Source organism: Pocillopora verrucosa, chromosome 1 (genome assembly GCF_036669915.1).
Source record: "Pocillopora verrucosa isolate sample1 chromosome 1, ASM3666991v2, whole genome shotgun sequence".
Lineage (NCBI taxonomy): Eukaryota > Metazoa > Cnidaria > Anthozoa > Scleractinia > Pocilloporidae > Pocillopora > Pocillopora verrucosa.
The window spans coordinates 21,242,346-21,258,637 of NC_089312.1; the positions used below are offsets into that span (position 1 = coordinate 21,242,346).

The 16,292-nt window shown below is 36.7% G+C and overlaps 2 protein-coding genes across 2 annotated transcripts; both read right to left on the bottom strand.

Annotated features, from left to right (window-relative positions):
- LOC136278191 (uncharacterized) lies at positions 1–549 on the bottom strand. The gene has a single exon (XM_066161630.1). It carries the CDS (start codon positions 547–549, stop codon positions 1–3), a length of 549 nt encoding a protein of 182 aa, XP_066017727.1.
- A 336-nt stretch (positions 550–885) lies between these two features.
- Positions 886–16,092, bottom strand: LOC136276976 (uncharacterized). Its single transcript, XM_066158512.1, has 8 exons — positions 15,900–16,092; positions 5,464–5,748; positions 4,717–4,989; positions 2,792–3,091; positions 2,347–2,619; positions 1,835–1,870; positions 1,589–1,727; positions 886–1,236 (listed from the first exon to the last, which is right to left on the bottom strand). The coding sequence occupies exons 4-8, from the start codon at positions 3,018–3,020 to the stop codon at positions 918–920; spliced, it is 996 nt and encodes a 331-aa protein (XP_066014609.1). The 5' UTR covers positions 3,021–3,091; positions 4,717–4,989; positions 5,464–5,748; positions 15,900–16,092; the 3' UTR covers positions 886–917.
- Positions 16,093–16,292: the final 200 nt, after the last annotated feature.

Sequence of the window (16,292 nt, forward strand, 5' to 3'; positions counted from 1 at the left end):
TCAGCATTCACAGGGAATTCTGTAAACCACGCTATCCTCTCTAGCTGCCTTGAAAGTGTCCTTTGGTCGTACCAAATGCGATCTAAGTGTAGTGTTGGACTTGAATACTGCGTGGAGGCCTTGCTGTTGTACGCAACGGCGAAGAGGCTCTGGTACACTTTTCACATTGGGCAAAAGTGTTGTGGAGTTGAACTGTGTCACAGGCTCTCTGCTTAGGGAGGAGTTTCTTTTTTTCGTAGCCTTCTGCACAAAGGAGGAGGGATAACCGTTGGAAACAAGAACCGATGAGTAATGTTTCTTTTCCTCGGAGATGACTGATGGTTTTGCCACGTGACGCTTTGCCCGGTCAGACAAATACTTAACAATACCGCGCTTTAGTGATTGAGGGTGGTGTGAATCATACGCTAAGTACTGATCGGTGTGAATTGGTTTTTTGTAGACACTGGTGATCAAGCGTCTGTCTGGTTCCCTCGTAACTGACGTGTCGAGAAAAGCGAAAGAAATGGTGCCGTCCATATTGAAATATCCATCACACTCAACTGAAGACATATCTAGGCGGTCAGGTTACACTCACTGAATTGAAAATTCTTTCGCATCCCCCCTAATGGCAGAGATAACCAAAATATGGTTTCCGAAGCATACCTCTCCTTTAAGGGCTAAGCCCCATGTTTCAGGAATTTCATTCCCGAGGTAAACACTAAATACATCCAAGATACAGAACAGAACACATAAGCCTGCTATAGCGAGACAGGGAAGCAACGAAAGAATCATAGAGAGATTTCCTCAATAATGGTGGTTTAATAATGCTTCAGAAAACAATGGAAATTACTTAACGTAAATATAACGAAAAAGATTAAAGAAAAAAACATACAAAAGAAAAAAGGGACGAACGAGAAACAGAAGTAATTAGGGGCTGTTTAATCAGATTCGCTCCTGGAACTGAGATTCCTTTCAGCTCTTGGAGTCGGGGGTTGGACGGGAGGACCGATACGTGATTTATGAGTTGGTGAAGCATGAACATATTGCAATCTGCTTCCGTACGGGTCTAGACTAGGAGAATGAGGATGACTTGAAGTAATTGGTTGGATTTGCCCGTAAGTGTTATATGGTTGGCCAATGGGTGCGTAGATAGGTTCATTTTGGACCATGTAAACGGGCTCCGTCAAAACAACATGCTGGACGGATTTTCCTCTTTCAACGTCACGGCGATCTTCCTTTTTCTTAGTCGTCTCAGAGCTGATAAGGATAGGTATAAGAGATACTTCTAAACGCTGTCATAAGAACATTTAATCGGATAAGACGATAAAAGAGGCACATATGAACGCTATCATCAGTACACGCGGTCGGAAAAGGGGGAAAAAGTTACCTCTAAACAACAATATTTGAACATATCATCTGAAATGGTTAAAAATATACAAATCTGTTTTAATCCGTTGTAAATACTGTTTAGAACCTACATTTTATTCTAATGAAAGGTTCTTTGACTGAGTGTTGACAAAAAAAAGGGAAAAACGTAAACAAACAGAAAATAAAACAAACGGAAAAATTTAAGGTGAAAGAAGACGCTCTAAATTAAAACGTAACTAACCTTTTTTCAGCCCTTCTCTTCCTACATAAACAAACGATAGACAAAAGGACTACCAGAACCAATCCAAGAAGTGCAGCAGGTGCAACGTACCACCCGCTACTAAAATCTCCTCTAAAGAATCCCAAAAGATTAGAATCTTCTACAACCGAAAAAAAAAAAACACGCACGAATGAATAACGACAGTAAAGAAAAAAAGAAAAAGGTGCAATGCGGAACAGTTTGAAATTTCTTTTCATTTTCACTAACCTGTCGTTGCACCCTCACTGTCATCTCTCAAAAGTTCTGAAAAAGAGAGAGGTGCCCCGTATAGTTTTTCTGCCATTGTATTGTTTTCTTTTGTTTTGTTTTTTTTGTTTTTGTTGTTGTCAATAAAGCACGCTTTACCGGCACACATAACTTTCGTCATGTTCTGCGGAAAGTTCACAACGGCTCTCAGATCCTAACATATCCTTAGAGACTTATCAGAAAAAGATCTATAAACTTCTGCTCGAATGTAACACTGTCCTTTAATGAAAACTCAAAATTTACGACCTAGGGTTTTTTGTTGAAGGAATTTGAGAGGGAAAAATAGTAATCTCAATTTCTGGTCATTGGTAGTCTGAGGACGTTTGTTTCTCGCCTATAATAGTGCAGCTTTCATCGAGAAAGCAGCACTCTTTTAATTACGCGAAACTTGCAATGTCTAGGCTTCTTTATTTCTCGGATAAAAATGTTCACAAAATTTTTTTTATCACAGTAATTGCCAAAAAAGTACAAACCTTCTATCTGCACTTCAATTTTTAAACGTATCTCACATCCGCCCTCTTTAAGTAAAACTTCGTAGATTCCCGCCTGCTCTAAACTTGCGGCATTTATTTCCAGCTCGGTTTTATTTGAATTCACAAAGGTATAGTGAGGGTTTTTGCCATCAACGAGTTCTCCATCATGTGTCCAGATCAACGTGCCCAACTCTGATTTCTCGACTTTCAAGGTGGCTTTATTACCAAGCTTCATCACAACGGGACTCTCGACGAGAGTCTTTAAGTCGACATCTGCAAGAAAGATCCAAGAAAGAGTGAGGGAAAGAGTGAGGGAGATGCCTGGAGAGGAGATGACAGTGTATTTACTTTGACTGACGCTAGGTCAACAATAAGCATGCCATAAAGCCTTCTGCGGTGCGTTTAAGAAAAATGCGCGGAATATCTCAAAATATTCAAATCTTACCGCGAACTTTCAGAAGAAATGAAGAATACTTAAACATGTCCCCAACTGACTGATCCTGTTTTGTAACAACGTAGGCGTAGTAGTCTCCAGCGAGGATAGGTAAAATGTTATGTACATCCAAAACTGTGTTTTTTTCCTTCAGGGAATAATGTTCATTTTCCTGCGAAATGCTTTCGGAGCCATGTAACCAACGCAACTCAAGGCCATTAAAATCGCCGACAATGTCCATTTTAAAGGAAACCTTATCACCAACACAAGCGTCGTTAAAAGGGTTGATCGGCTGAATGTGGACGCGACTTCCTGCAGTGATAGGATGACATTTTTAAAAACACTTTTTTGGTTCTAAAACGCATAGTCCTGGACATTTATTTCCGCGTGAATTCTACACTTTCATCATTGAGAGGAGCGAGTGTTGCACTTATATTCAATATTGTACATGCTTTTATACTACCAAGAGGGTCTCAATGGGTTAACTGTTCGTCATAAAACGACAAGAAAATCCAAGCCGTTTGGCGTAAAAATTTACAATTTTTAACCATCAATCATAACCATCACAATTTCCTCAAATGCGATGGGTGGATGACCTGCTTTATTTTTCAATAATCACTCTGTACAGTTGTAATAGGACAGTTGGCTGTAATCGGACTCTTGTAATCGGACAGTGGAAGCAGCCAATCATACGAAGTCCACCCAGCAAAATCTATCAATCACAAAATTGATCACAATAGCCATAGCAACAACCACTTACCCTAAAAAAAAAAAAAACTGGAAAATTTCCAAATTTTTTGCTTTAGACATTGTCCCTTGTGAAGATGTTTGTCCTAAATGTCTTTTTTTTTTTCGGAAATTGTAATGGTTACGATTGACAAATCGGACTCCCGCTTTGCGGTCGTCCATTTTGTTAATCACTCGTATGATTACAGACCGAATTGGACTCCACTCGGTCCTATTACCAATTTTAATCATAGCCATTAGAATTTCCTCAAACATGATTGGTGTATTAGCTGCTTCATTTTTCACTAATCATTCTGTAGAGCTGTAATCGGATAGTTGACTGTAATTCTGTAATCAAACAGTTGAAGTAGCCAATCATACTAAGTCCACCAAGCCATATCCACCAATCACAGAATTAATTACAATAACAATAGCAACAACCACTTATCCCAAAAAAATTAAGGAATTTCCAAAATGGAAATTTTTTTTTACTTAAGCCGTTGTCTCTATCAGCGATATTTGACCTAAATGTATTTGTTGTTTTCGGAAATTGCAACAGTTATGATTAATTGGTAAGAGGACATCTTGTCGTCCAATACTGTCTGTAATTATACTCGTGATTGACAAATTGGATTCCGTCGTCCAATTTTGTTAATCACTCGTATGATTACAGACCGGATCGGACTCCACTCGGTCCTATTACCATTATTAATCGTGGCAAAAGTTCACCGTGAAATTGTTTCTGTTAACTTTAACAGAAAGAATTTAACCGTTAGCCGTATTGAAATGGGCAAAAATTTAACCGCTAGCCCTAAAAGCCATCACTGGCCACTGAGACCCTCTATCAATGGCTCATTTGGGATGTCATTTTGTGTTCAGTAGTATCATTGCTATTATACGAGATGTCCAGTGAAATTAAGTCTTAGTGATACTAGAAAGCAGATACTATTGTGGTATGATCACCACACTGAAGAGACGATGGTTGGCCAGTCCGAAGTACAAATTAAGTAAACTTTTTAAAGTTATAAACCAGTCACACGACTAAGGTGATCCAAAGGCCAATAACTAAACTCGACCAATCAGGCCACTTTATCTCCTGCCTCACGAGAGCTGATACTCTTCCAACCACCTGCATGATTGATAAAACGTATATCGAGAAAGACAACCTTTAAAAACCGTCTTAGACCAAAGACAAGAACAACAATGCAAACCTAATATCCGCACTTCAATTTCTTTGCGTATCTCACATTGGCGCTTTCTGATGAAAACTTCGTAAATTCCTGCTTGCTCCGGGCCTGCATTATAAATTTTCAGCTCAGTTTTACTAGGATTCACAAAGGTGTAGTGCGGTTCAGACCCTCGCACTATTTCTCCATGATGCTTCCATTGTAAATCTCCTTCCTGGGATTCCTTAACTTTCAATATGGCTGTGCCACCACGCACTATTACAACAGGGCTCTCGACCAGAACGTCGAGGTGCACATCTGTAAGGAGGATAAGAAAGAGTACTTTTCATGTCGTCGTCTGTGAAAGGTGTTGTGCTTTAGGTAACGAAGTGCACACTATTGGTAAAGTGAACGCTGACGTTTAAATCATGTTCTGGATAGAATAGCCCTAACTTATGATTTTTTTTCTGAGGAAGAATTTACGATATTGTCGACAGGAGGGCTAATGGAAAAGGGGGGAAAGAGTAGTAGGGAAAAGAGCATAAAAAAGGCCTAAAAAGAAAAGAGGTGGTGAGGATTTAGGGAAAGAAGCAAGCAAGGTAGCAAGGAATGAGGGAAGGATGGAGGGAGAGAAAGAATGCAGGAAGGAGAAGTAAATGGATGGGAGGAAGAGGGAGCTTAGGGTCGAGATGGCAGTTACATCGAGTCTCTGTTAAAGCGCAACAGAGCTCTTTGCGATGTTTTCCCTGAAAAAAGTTTTTGAACATACATTTTAAGTAACACTGATCTTACCAATAACTTTTAGATTAAAAATGGCAGTAGCCAGTGGCCAGGAAGCGTGTTTTTTAAGGAGAGAAGCACGGTACTCTCCAGAGTGAATTGGTAAGGCGTTGAATACATAAAGTTTTGTAGCGTCCGGTGAAATTTGATAATGCTCGTTTTCGTACAAGGGTTCGAAATTTTTCTCCCATTGGATTGTTATGTCAAAAATCTCGCCAAAAATCTTTGTCTCAAGGGAAGCTGTATGGCCAACGCAGACTTCAGGTGAGCTATCGATTGGAAAAAAGTCGTAGTTCCCTGTATTGAAAAAAAACAAACAAACAAAAAATTATGTGGCAGGATTTGTGGTCTTAAGAATGATTACTCTATGACCTTCGCATTTAACCCTGAAAGGGATGATTTGTTTGTTTGCGTAGTACAAAAATATTTCTCTTTTTGTTTTAATCGGTTGTTTTGAATTAAGTGCCGGTGGTAAGGACTTTGCCAAGTTTATATTACTATGTCTAGTTACACGTTTATGTTGCTGACAGTTGAGTCATAAGTAGACAAGTAGAGACAACTTTTTACAAAGTTTCTTCAAATGGGAGGTAAATGAGAGTTCAGAGTCAATTTCGAGACCTAGCAGCTTAACACTGGTAACGAGTTTGAGTTCAGTTCCTTTAATAGTAAGAGTCATCTTTTCATTGATCTTTGAGGGAAGACGCTTGTCAGTGATGTGCCTTGGTTTTGCCTTCATTAATTGGAAGTTTGTTCGAAGCTGCCTAATCGACGATTTCGGCAATTGACGAGTTTAAGGTACCATTTAGCCCTCCATAAAATGTCTTTTTGTTTCCCAGATGAACACAACTCTAGCTTCACACTAAGCAGCGGTTTTGATAAAATCAACCTCCAGAATCCAGGCCTAATAGTGTTTTCCCGATTTACTGAGGGGCATGGTGAAGTTTAAAAATTCCTTATGTTAGTAGGGTTTACTAGCTCAAGCGAAATGACGGTCTAAAGGTCAAATGCACGGCACATTTTAATGCAACATGTGTAAGATGTTTTGAAGGAGCTGTACAAACGCGCGCCACATCTTGCAACATCCAAAAATGTAGCAACAAATATTTGAAAGTTTTTAAACTTTACCCAACACCATCCAACATGTTGCGACATGTTGCTACACCGGATGCCACAGGGTGGCCCAAAGTGTGCAATACGTTGCCTGCAACAATGTTGCAAGATGTTGCTTTGAAATTTTGCCTGTGTTTGGCCGGGCCTTAATGGTTTATGCTGTTGACTCTGCCCTTTATAAGCCATAGTAAGTAGTATCAACTGTTTCTCATTTTCAGGTGAATATTGTTCAGGCGAGTTGCAAAGAGTGGTCACCGAAATAGAAGTGAAGGTTGGGGGAGGGGTTATTTGCAACGTACATTTCAGAAGCCTTCCCGTTAGGAGGTAGATTCCTTGCAGTTTCCTCGTAGTTTCCTTGGTATTTTGTCATTATTATAATTATTATTATTATTATTATTATTATTATTAAATGAGTGCTCACAATGGTCGGTAATTTCTCGAGCACAGAGCAAATGAAGAATATCCGACTCTCGCTTAAAGTCATTTATTCAAATAAAAATAAACTGCATCGCATGTAAAATGATGATTCGTAGCGTAAGTAAAGTCTCTTCATAAAAGCCCAAGGATGATTGAACAAACTGACCTAAAATTAATAAGACGTCTCGCATCCTTTAAATTGGAAAGGAGATAATTACATAATGCTGTTTTCATCTCTCTGAAAAAGCATTCGTTGCATTCACCAGTAGTAATTTAAGTTCTGTCTGCAATTGAAAAGGGGTGATACCATTTCTAAAGTTATACTATTTACACTAACCTATAAGTAAGTACGAAAGGTTTTTTCTCACCTTTACACAAACCAAGAACAATGATCTGTGTAAGCGTCTTGAAAAGAAACTTCATTGTCTTGATTAATTTCGTGCGTTATACCATGGACTTTAAATTATCTCAAGGAAATAGTTACCAGTAATTGTGATGCAATGAATAGTATGATTTGCACGCGCGTGTGCCTTTACATCATCGTTAGGTCAACTGAGTTGATAGTTAACAATCACTCGACTCAGGCTCAGTGAGTATCGCTGAATAATCGCCGGGATGAAATCGAGAGCATTATTGTATTAAAAAATGGTACCTAAGCCTGAGGGGAACAATTGTGTTTTTATAATTGCTCAGGTGCTGTCGAATTTTATTGTACATTCTGTAAATAGAGAAAGAATTGCGCAATTATTTTGCGATTGTCTTAGAACAAGATAAACAGGCAGTTTTAATCGGTTAATTTAATTCAGTCAGCAAAAACTTCGCATCTTATCGAAAAAGATTCCGCCAGGCTTAGTAACATCTTTTGTGCACTTCGCAATTGAATTCTATGGCGTTTATCATATCCCCGAAAAAAATTGTTTGATTTAGCAAGAGGACGGGAACGCCAGTTGAGCACGGCGCGCACAGCCAAAGACCAGTAAGAAACTGGGTCGAGAACGTGGCCCCGATGTCTTTCAGAGGGACTTAGCAGTCGTTGCGACGAGACGTCAACGTAACATATTTGTTCTTGAATAACCTTAGCTCGGCTCTTTAAAGATCGCCATCCCAATTTCTCGGTTTCACAGACATCATTAAGGAAAACGAGATTATCTTCTTTGAGAGTCACGCAAGAAGCACTAGATATTAATAGCGGAGCTCTAGCGTAGCCCCATAACTATACGAAATAGTAGTAACCCATAAAGGGAATAAGTAAAAAGGCGAGTATTTAGCGAAGAGCAACGCGAGAAGGAAATACGAAGTCGCCCCTGAAAACAGACTGAAAGAGGTCATCAACAAATAGAAGCGAACTATAAAGGATCCGCGAAAGAAGAGGAGGTAAGTCGTGTCCTATCTGGGTTTTCTCTTACGCTAAGACCCAGAACAAATTCAAACTTTTTTTTACCAATCGTCGTTTGATACTAGCTTTAGCTTTTAATTCAACTGATCACGTTTCGGTTAAACATTGACTCTGGCATTCATCGCCTAAAAACCCTCACGCCGGTTCATCGCTCGAATAATATTTCATAGTGTTCGTATTCTTCAAGTTATTTCTTTTCCTTTCGTTTAAAAGTTTAATACAGTCGTGGTGTTATGGGAAAAGAAGTTTCATAAAATAATTCAAATTGGCCATAAAACCATTTTACATGAGCGTATGTAAACACGGTTTTCGTTCCTCTTTCATAAGTTATTTTTAAAAGAAATGTAAAATGGTTTCCGTGTTTACTTAGCCTGATGTAAACACTTGGGAGGTTGAGAATTGACTACAAACATGTACGCCGTTTGAGTATTTGGGTTGTCACGCAATACCGGTGACAAAGGAACTTTAGGGGGTAGGTGAAGGGCAAAACTCCATATAATTAAGCACTATCAGAATTGAACTCTTGGAACCTACAAAATATTTTATTCTGTAAACATTTTTTGTAATAGTGTCATCTTTGTCTGGTGACAAACAGTAAAATACATTTATTTATTGCAGGGAATTATTCTTGTTTTTTTGGCGCTCTGTGCCTGTCGTACTTATTAGGGGTGTTTTTCTTTCCACTAAAATTGCAAGGAATACCCTAATAGCATGAGCATGTCGCACGCATAATAGCATGAAAGAGAACTTTTTGTACATTTTTACAACACCATGCTACAAAACGCAGTGGTGTGGATGTGTGGCTTATGTGAGGCTGGGGTGTTATGTTCCGTGGCCAATGTTCCGTGCATTTTAACGGACTTTGAAAAGCTTTTGTATCGCTCTCAATCATTGGCCCAAACAAATTTTTACAGTAAAATTGAGAACATCTTTTCGTAATTCTACCGCCCAAAGCTTAATCCATTTGAAGGTTTAGCACATGCTGAAAATTAACTTTACTTACAAAGTACTTTTACTGAAGAGAAATGTATGCTTTCGAAATTAAATTATTTTACACGCAAAGAGGAACGCAGTGTTTACAAAAATCGTTTTGTGAGGTCTTATGAGGTTGAAAAAGAAGATTTGAGTGTTAAAAAGACGAGATTGTGATTCGTTTTTGAATGCGAAGCCCTCAAACTTGTGCAATAATTTGCTGCTAAAAATGACGATTTTAACGGAATTTTGTTATTTGTATTTTTCTCTGAAATAAAAAGATATTTTTCCAAAAAAAGTATCCAGTGATTTTAGTTATAGTCTAGCCTATCTAATATTAAAATAAGAAAGAAATTGAATTTTTCACCCTTGCCGCGAAATTTAGAATTTGTCTGATTTTTACAGACAATCGCTCTTAATTGTTTGGCTGTCGTACTTTTCAGCGCTAAGTTTTCATGCTCTCTATTCGATTCGTTCGAACTTCAGGAAATGGTTTGTCTCACATAACACGGAGCCACTTTCTCTTCGCTCAACATCTCGTGGCGTTATGATGAACATGCTAGCGATACGATATTTTTTTCCTTATCCTGGAAACTGAAGAATTAATTTCTAAAATTGGTAGTCACCCATTTTGCAAGAAGCGTCCGAGCTGTGATCGAGCAATTAAACGGGGTTCTGGCAATTTGACCTCACAAGCGAGCTGGTAAGCACATGGTTAGCGTAAATAATTGTTGTTTACAGTTTTCGAATTCAAGAGCAGTTTTTGAAAGTCTGTTTCTGTAACCTTCCTGGATATTTTCTGTTAAATTCGGTGAGGTTCAGTCTCGGGATTTCATAGGCGATTATGAATGATAGATTCGTATCGGCACCATAATGTAGGGAAATTTTGTCAACATATTTACAGTTTGCAATTCGCGAACTCTTTCTGTGACCTGCTTGGATGTTCTCTTTTTAAGTAATCGAGTCACACCCTTGGAATTTCACTAATAATTAAGAAGGAAAAATCCGTATATGTAGCACAAGTGAAGCACATTTTAAACTTTCGTACGATTTTAGAAAACTATACTTAATTAACTCTCGACAAATAGGCCTGACATAACTCGTTGATTATTTTATTATTTTGTAGCCCCAAAAGCCCGGCTTGTGACTCTGGAGGAACTGAACTTGATTCATTTGAATCACAAGGCACCCTTTAAGTTGAAAGGTTAGAATAAAATCGCTTTTATGACCATATGTATTGTACTCGATTTACATCATGTAGATAATTACTTGAAAAATACCTATTATAGCTGTATTCAGGAGCATAGACATGTAGGCAATATGCTTCTGCTTTATTTTACAGTAAGGGGTTTCTCTTTATGTAACATGTATCCATTCCTTTAATTTCCTTCTTAACCTGCCTGCAAATAATTGAACTTTATGTTTTAATTCAAGATAAAATAGAAGTCTTGCAGAGTTCTCATTCCAGATTGAATTCAGGTGAGAACATTAGTATATAAGTTGAAATCATATGCTTCTCCTGAATCTTTAATTTTATCGCCCTGGTTTTTTTCACAAACCCCATTTTATATCTCTGTGTGATCATGACAGCTTATAATTAAAACCTCAGTGAATAGTTATGCCATATTTTAATAGTTTTTTAAATTCCATCTCTATGTTTTTGGCATTTAATATTATAAAATTCATAAATGGCATTCCCTTTTCATCCTTGTAAAGAGATATTGCACATTTCTTTAGCTAAAATATGAATTATGAAGTCAACTTAATTTCAATGAGTTTGAAACTTCATTCTACTTAAGAACACTTTACTGGAGTATAATGTTATATCTATTTGCTGTCTTTCTGGTACACATGATGTCACTGAACCCTTTAACTCTCAAAATTTCATGAGTAATCCTCCTTACTGTCTGCCATACAATTTATGTGATGTTAGTTTGGAGAATGTGAAATTGGATCAACCAATAATCCCCTTATTGATATTTTTCTTTATTTTTATTACTTGTCTGCTTTATATCATACTAATAACGTAAGGAGAAATTCTGTCTTGGTCACCAGTGGGAATAAACCCTTTAACTCCCAAGATCTCACTAGTAATTCTCCTTACTATCTCCCATACAGTTCTTGTGACGTTAGTTTGGAGGATTTAGTATTGGATCATCTTTTAATCCTCCAAATGATATTTTTCTTCATTCTCATAACTTGTCTGCTTGATATTGTTTTGATATTGTAAGGAGAAATTCAGTCTTGGTCACTCATGGGAGTTAAAGGGTTAAAATGGGGGTTCTCATCATATTGTAATGATTAAAATATTCATATGCTTTCAAATGTAACAGAAAATGTGATGAGAGTCTGACGTTATGAAACACTTGCAATGGAAAAACCTGTTGCTGGTAGCTTACCGGTATGTCTTTAATGCTTAATTTTCATTGGAAATTCTTTTCTTTGAAAGTGGGGATACAGGAGTTTTTAAAGCTGATAGAAATAAGCCATTTGCAAGTAATAAAAGGCTAATTGACAATCATACCTTAATACTTGACATGCTTCACTCATACATGTCAGTTGTGTGTACCTACCATTGTAGAGGTGTCTTTGAAAAGGTTTTTTTTTTTTTTTACACAAGGCAACCTCCAGGGTGGAAGAGTAAAAGAGAATAGAATGATGTTTACTTGGCATTTGTACTTACTGCAATTATATATTCAAGCAGTACTCTACCTAATTACATGATGTCTTTTACCCTTTTCACCCTTATATCAGAATGCATATTCTCCATACTGTTCTCTATATATTTCTGAATGTGCTAGCCAGGAGAATTTGTCTAACAATAAGAGGTTCTTCAGTTGATTATCATTTCCTTTATTCTCATGACCTTAATGTGTGACTCAGGGGTGATATTGAATGGAGAAATTAGATGCTAGTCACTCTCAGGGATTAAAGTGTTATTAACTGTACGCATTTTCATGTATATGCTCCTCGCATTTGTTGGCAACAGTAGCTAAGATTGTTAGGAAAGCAAACAAACAGAAGATAGTGAAATGAGGGAAACTGTAAACTTTACCATGTGATAGAAAAAAACATCAAAGAATACTTAAGAGGGGAAACTTGAATTGTGCTAGCTAATTTCCTCTATTGCCATTCATGTTTTTGATCGAATAAAATTTATCCCTTTAACTCCCAGTTCAAATTTGTAATTCTCCTTACTTTCAACTATAAAATTCTTATGTTTGTTCTAAGAATTTAGTATTGGATCAACTAATTATCCCCAAATTTATATTTTTCTTTATTCTCATCACTTACCTGATTGATATTGTATAGATATTGTTAGGAGAAATTCTGCCTTGGTCACTCATGGGAGTTAAAGGGTTAATCAGTTGTAAGGTTTGCCTACAATGTGTCAAATTGCCAGTGTGGACTTTATTCTTCTCAGATGTCAGCTGGTAAAAGATAGATACTTAAAATAGCTGTCCATAAGAAAAAGTACACATCATTAAAAAAATCACTCTGAGGTGGTGGCATGATTGATTTGTGATATTTAGAATGACAGAAGCAGGAAAAACACATTGAGCTTTTTCCTATTCACCAGTAAGTTAATTATATTTTGGATTCTACATTCAAACTGGGTGAGATTAAATTTATTCATATCACACTTCATTATGGTTTGTTTACCTGGAAAGGTAATTGTTATTTTAGCTTCGCAGATTTTTTTGTTGTAATCACAATTAACAGTCATAACAAAGTTTCATTTCACATAGAATGTTTCAAGAACTCTCTTCCTTTCTCTTCAATACCATTTACTATTCCTGGAGCACAATTAAAGGTAGCAGGTTATAAAAAAAAATTATAACTTTTGATTGATAACATTTGATGTTTTCACATGTAACAGGATGATCAAGCTGATGATAGCCTTAAAAAGGATTGAACTCCACTTTAAGAATTAGGTGACTAATTTGGAAACTTAAGCACTTGGTAAATACACCTTGGCTTGCAATTCTGATGATTACAGTTTGCTGAGGTAATTGAAATGTTGGTCCCCATGCAGTGAACCTTACACTTGACCTGTACAGTCAAGTGCTATGAAATAACTTTAGAAAAATGCATTTGTGTTGGCAGAACTATAATTGTAAATATAGTACCACCTAGAGACAAAAATAAATGATTTCCTGTAAGCATGAACATTTGTGAGACTTTATGGTGGGAAATGACCCTTCTTTTTCTAGGATGCATAGGGTCTGATGATTGTAATGTATATCTTTTAGTTTTCAAACTTTCAACTTTGTATTAATTGTAGCTGTTTACCATATCTATTCTCTGTACCTTAAGCCCTCAAAAGTTGAAGTAGGCAAGTCAATAACCTGACTTCCTCTGTTTGGAATTGTGTCAATATATAATTTTGCTGTGTAAGTTACCATACTGTAACATGTAATATAATTATTTAGATTGCATTAAATACACTAGCTCAAGCTTTCATTAATGCATGGTGTTTGTTATCAGTGGTCCTACCCAAACTGAACATCAAAATAAGGAATTGGTCATAAGATATGTGAGTTTAAGAGGATGGGAATCTGGAAAAACAAGGATCCTCCTTTAATTGGGACTGAAATTAATGGGGGCCATTTTATTTTAATTAATATTTTTAATTTGACCTGCCTCCTCCCCTGTAATGTTTAGGGCACATAGATGAAGAGAACATTTTTTGTATTTTGATGCATGAAAGTTAAATTACCAATAATTGGCATCCACATAATCACAAAGCTTAAAAAATAAGCACAAAGGTTAAAAAATTAAAATAAGAGAGTTTTGCAGACCATGTTGGACTTTTTATCCTGGCTCTGGATATTTATTCAAATAACATAGTCACTATCGGCCTCACTCACTCTAACTTTCCACTGAGCTTGTGGAAAGATTATAACATCATTATTTCTTTCAATGAAGAAAGGAAATCCTGTCCTCTTACCACGGATAGTTCTGTTGGGCATCATTAGTACAAACGTGGTCTAATTTTTACATGTAGGTGATTGTTCCAGGTAGGCTAACCTTAAAAATTAGTTATAAAAATTTCTTGAACCTGTTGTTTTACGTCTTGAATGTTTAACTCAATTTTACCTCACCAACCTAAACTGAATACATAGAAACATGAAATTTATTTCTTCTCCTTTTGAGGGGGGCATCAAAATTTCAAAGTGATCTCAGGCTTAAACTACAGGTTTACAGGAAATCTGCAAGTGCATGTGTTTTCAATATATGAAACTGGGATTATGACTACTTCAAAAGACTTTACTACATGCCATATAGGTACAGGCAGGTGTTGTAAAAAAAAGTTTGCTAAGCTTTTTCATTAGTAAACATTTCTTTTTCTAAGAATTCTGTTTATCCAGCCTGTGCTGAATTCTAATGTTTCAACCAAATTTTATTATTTTTTTAATTGTTTTAGATCTCCTAGTATCATTTAATGTTCATGTAATTAAAATAATTACATCAAATCTTGCAGATGTATGGCACATTATTTTTTTCTGATCCTCCTAACATTTTACCATGTGAAGGGACTGGTATTGGCTATAAAAGTAAAGCCAAATTAAAGTTTTTCGCACAACCTATGCATCAAGTTTTTGTTATAAAATATTGTATCCTTCTTAAAACTAGTTTATCAGAATAAGAATGAGTTACTGGGCACAAGTATGGCTTTCAAGATCAGATAGTTTCCAGGTTTGAAAAAAAGTCACTGTCTACTAAGTCCTCAGTTCTTTTGCCCTGACAGCCCAGCCCCATCAAAACATTGCCAACAGGAGTCAATTAGCAAATTATTGATACAGACAAGAGGGCTTATTCCTACATACATCCTCCTCGATCCTGTTAGCTTACTATGGACATGGCATTTCAAACATGGTGTATATGCCACAAGTTTTCCATTTCCCTGACTAATTATTTTGTAATAGTGTTTATATGTTGAGGAAAATGGTTGGGTTGAAATGTAATAAAAAGACTTGCCAGTAGATAGTCAGATGAAAACTTTTTACATACCAATATAATGTATTGTTGTGTTTCATGTTAACATGTTGCAACAACTCCACCTCCCAGTAAATAAACATAAGAAAATACCATCTAAAAATTTTCAACCTATTTAATATAGCCAATAACAACATCAACTCAACTTCTAAACTTAAGAGAAAAATTGATTGATGTGTGGAATTGATTTCTGTGATGTAAAAATGAAATCCAGGTATCAGCTCAAGTTTTCTAAAAGACACTCACATTACATGCAGTTACAGCAGAGGTTATCGAATTAAATAACAGAAAAAATCTCAAAAAGACGTCGTTTATTTCCAGCCAGAGGACAATCATGAAACATGAAACAAGAGAAGCCAAAGCGAAAAAGTTTTCATAAATTACACAGGTTCAAACACGAGTTGAAAATTACTTTTTTTTTCAATTTTCTACGCTAAACAGAGGAGGCTGAAACGTTGGGGAAAAACGGTGGGGTAGCAGTCATACCTGGCAACTTCAAGAGAAGATATAAGAGAAGCCCATACGACTCTGGCGTATAGTTTTACTGACTTACCGTTCTCACTGCACGTATTCACCTCAATCCACTAGTAATGTCTTAACGTAAAGTGGTTTACCGTCGTTTCTTTCAATTTTGGCTTATTTTCCCAAACCGAAATTATAAGTCACGCACAATAGGATTTAATTTCAACTGATGCTGACAGCATGCACTTCATCTGAAGAAGAAAGCACTCCCTATCTTCGAAAATCTGGTCACAACATCAAGAACAACGACGAAAGTAATAAGCTGTCTGAAGATACCGCTGACTAGCATGTGTGTAGTTGTGAGAACATCGTCCCCAGGTCCAGAAACTCTTCTACAGCCAGTGCTGCAGACTTATATTACAGTTATTATTCATTATAACGAAGGGCTGGAAAATAAACTAACAAGAGCTCCGCTTTTAGGCTT

What these genes read in the sequence shown, in the direction of transcription:
- LOC136278191 (XM_066161630.1), bottom strand. Translation starts at nt 549, where the DNA reads ATGTCTTCAGTTGAGTGTGATGGATATTTCAATATGGACGGCACCATT.
- LOC136276976 (XM_066158512.1), bottom strand. Translation starts at nt 3,020, where the DNA reads ATGGACATTGTCGGCGATTTTAATGGCCTTGAGTTGCGTTGGTTACAT. An exon ending in CAGTGAGGGTGCAACGACAG is followed by an intron (nt 1,728 to 1,834) that starts GTTAGTGAAAAT and finishes TTTCGGTTGTAG; the next exon opens with AAGATTCTAATCTTTTGGGA. An exon ending in AAGAGAAGGGCTGAAAAAAG is followed by an intron (nt 1,237 to 1,588) that starts GTTAGTTACGTT and finishes TATCCTTATCAG; the next exon opens with CTCTGAGACGACTAAGAAAA.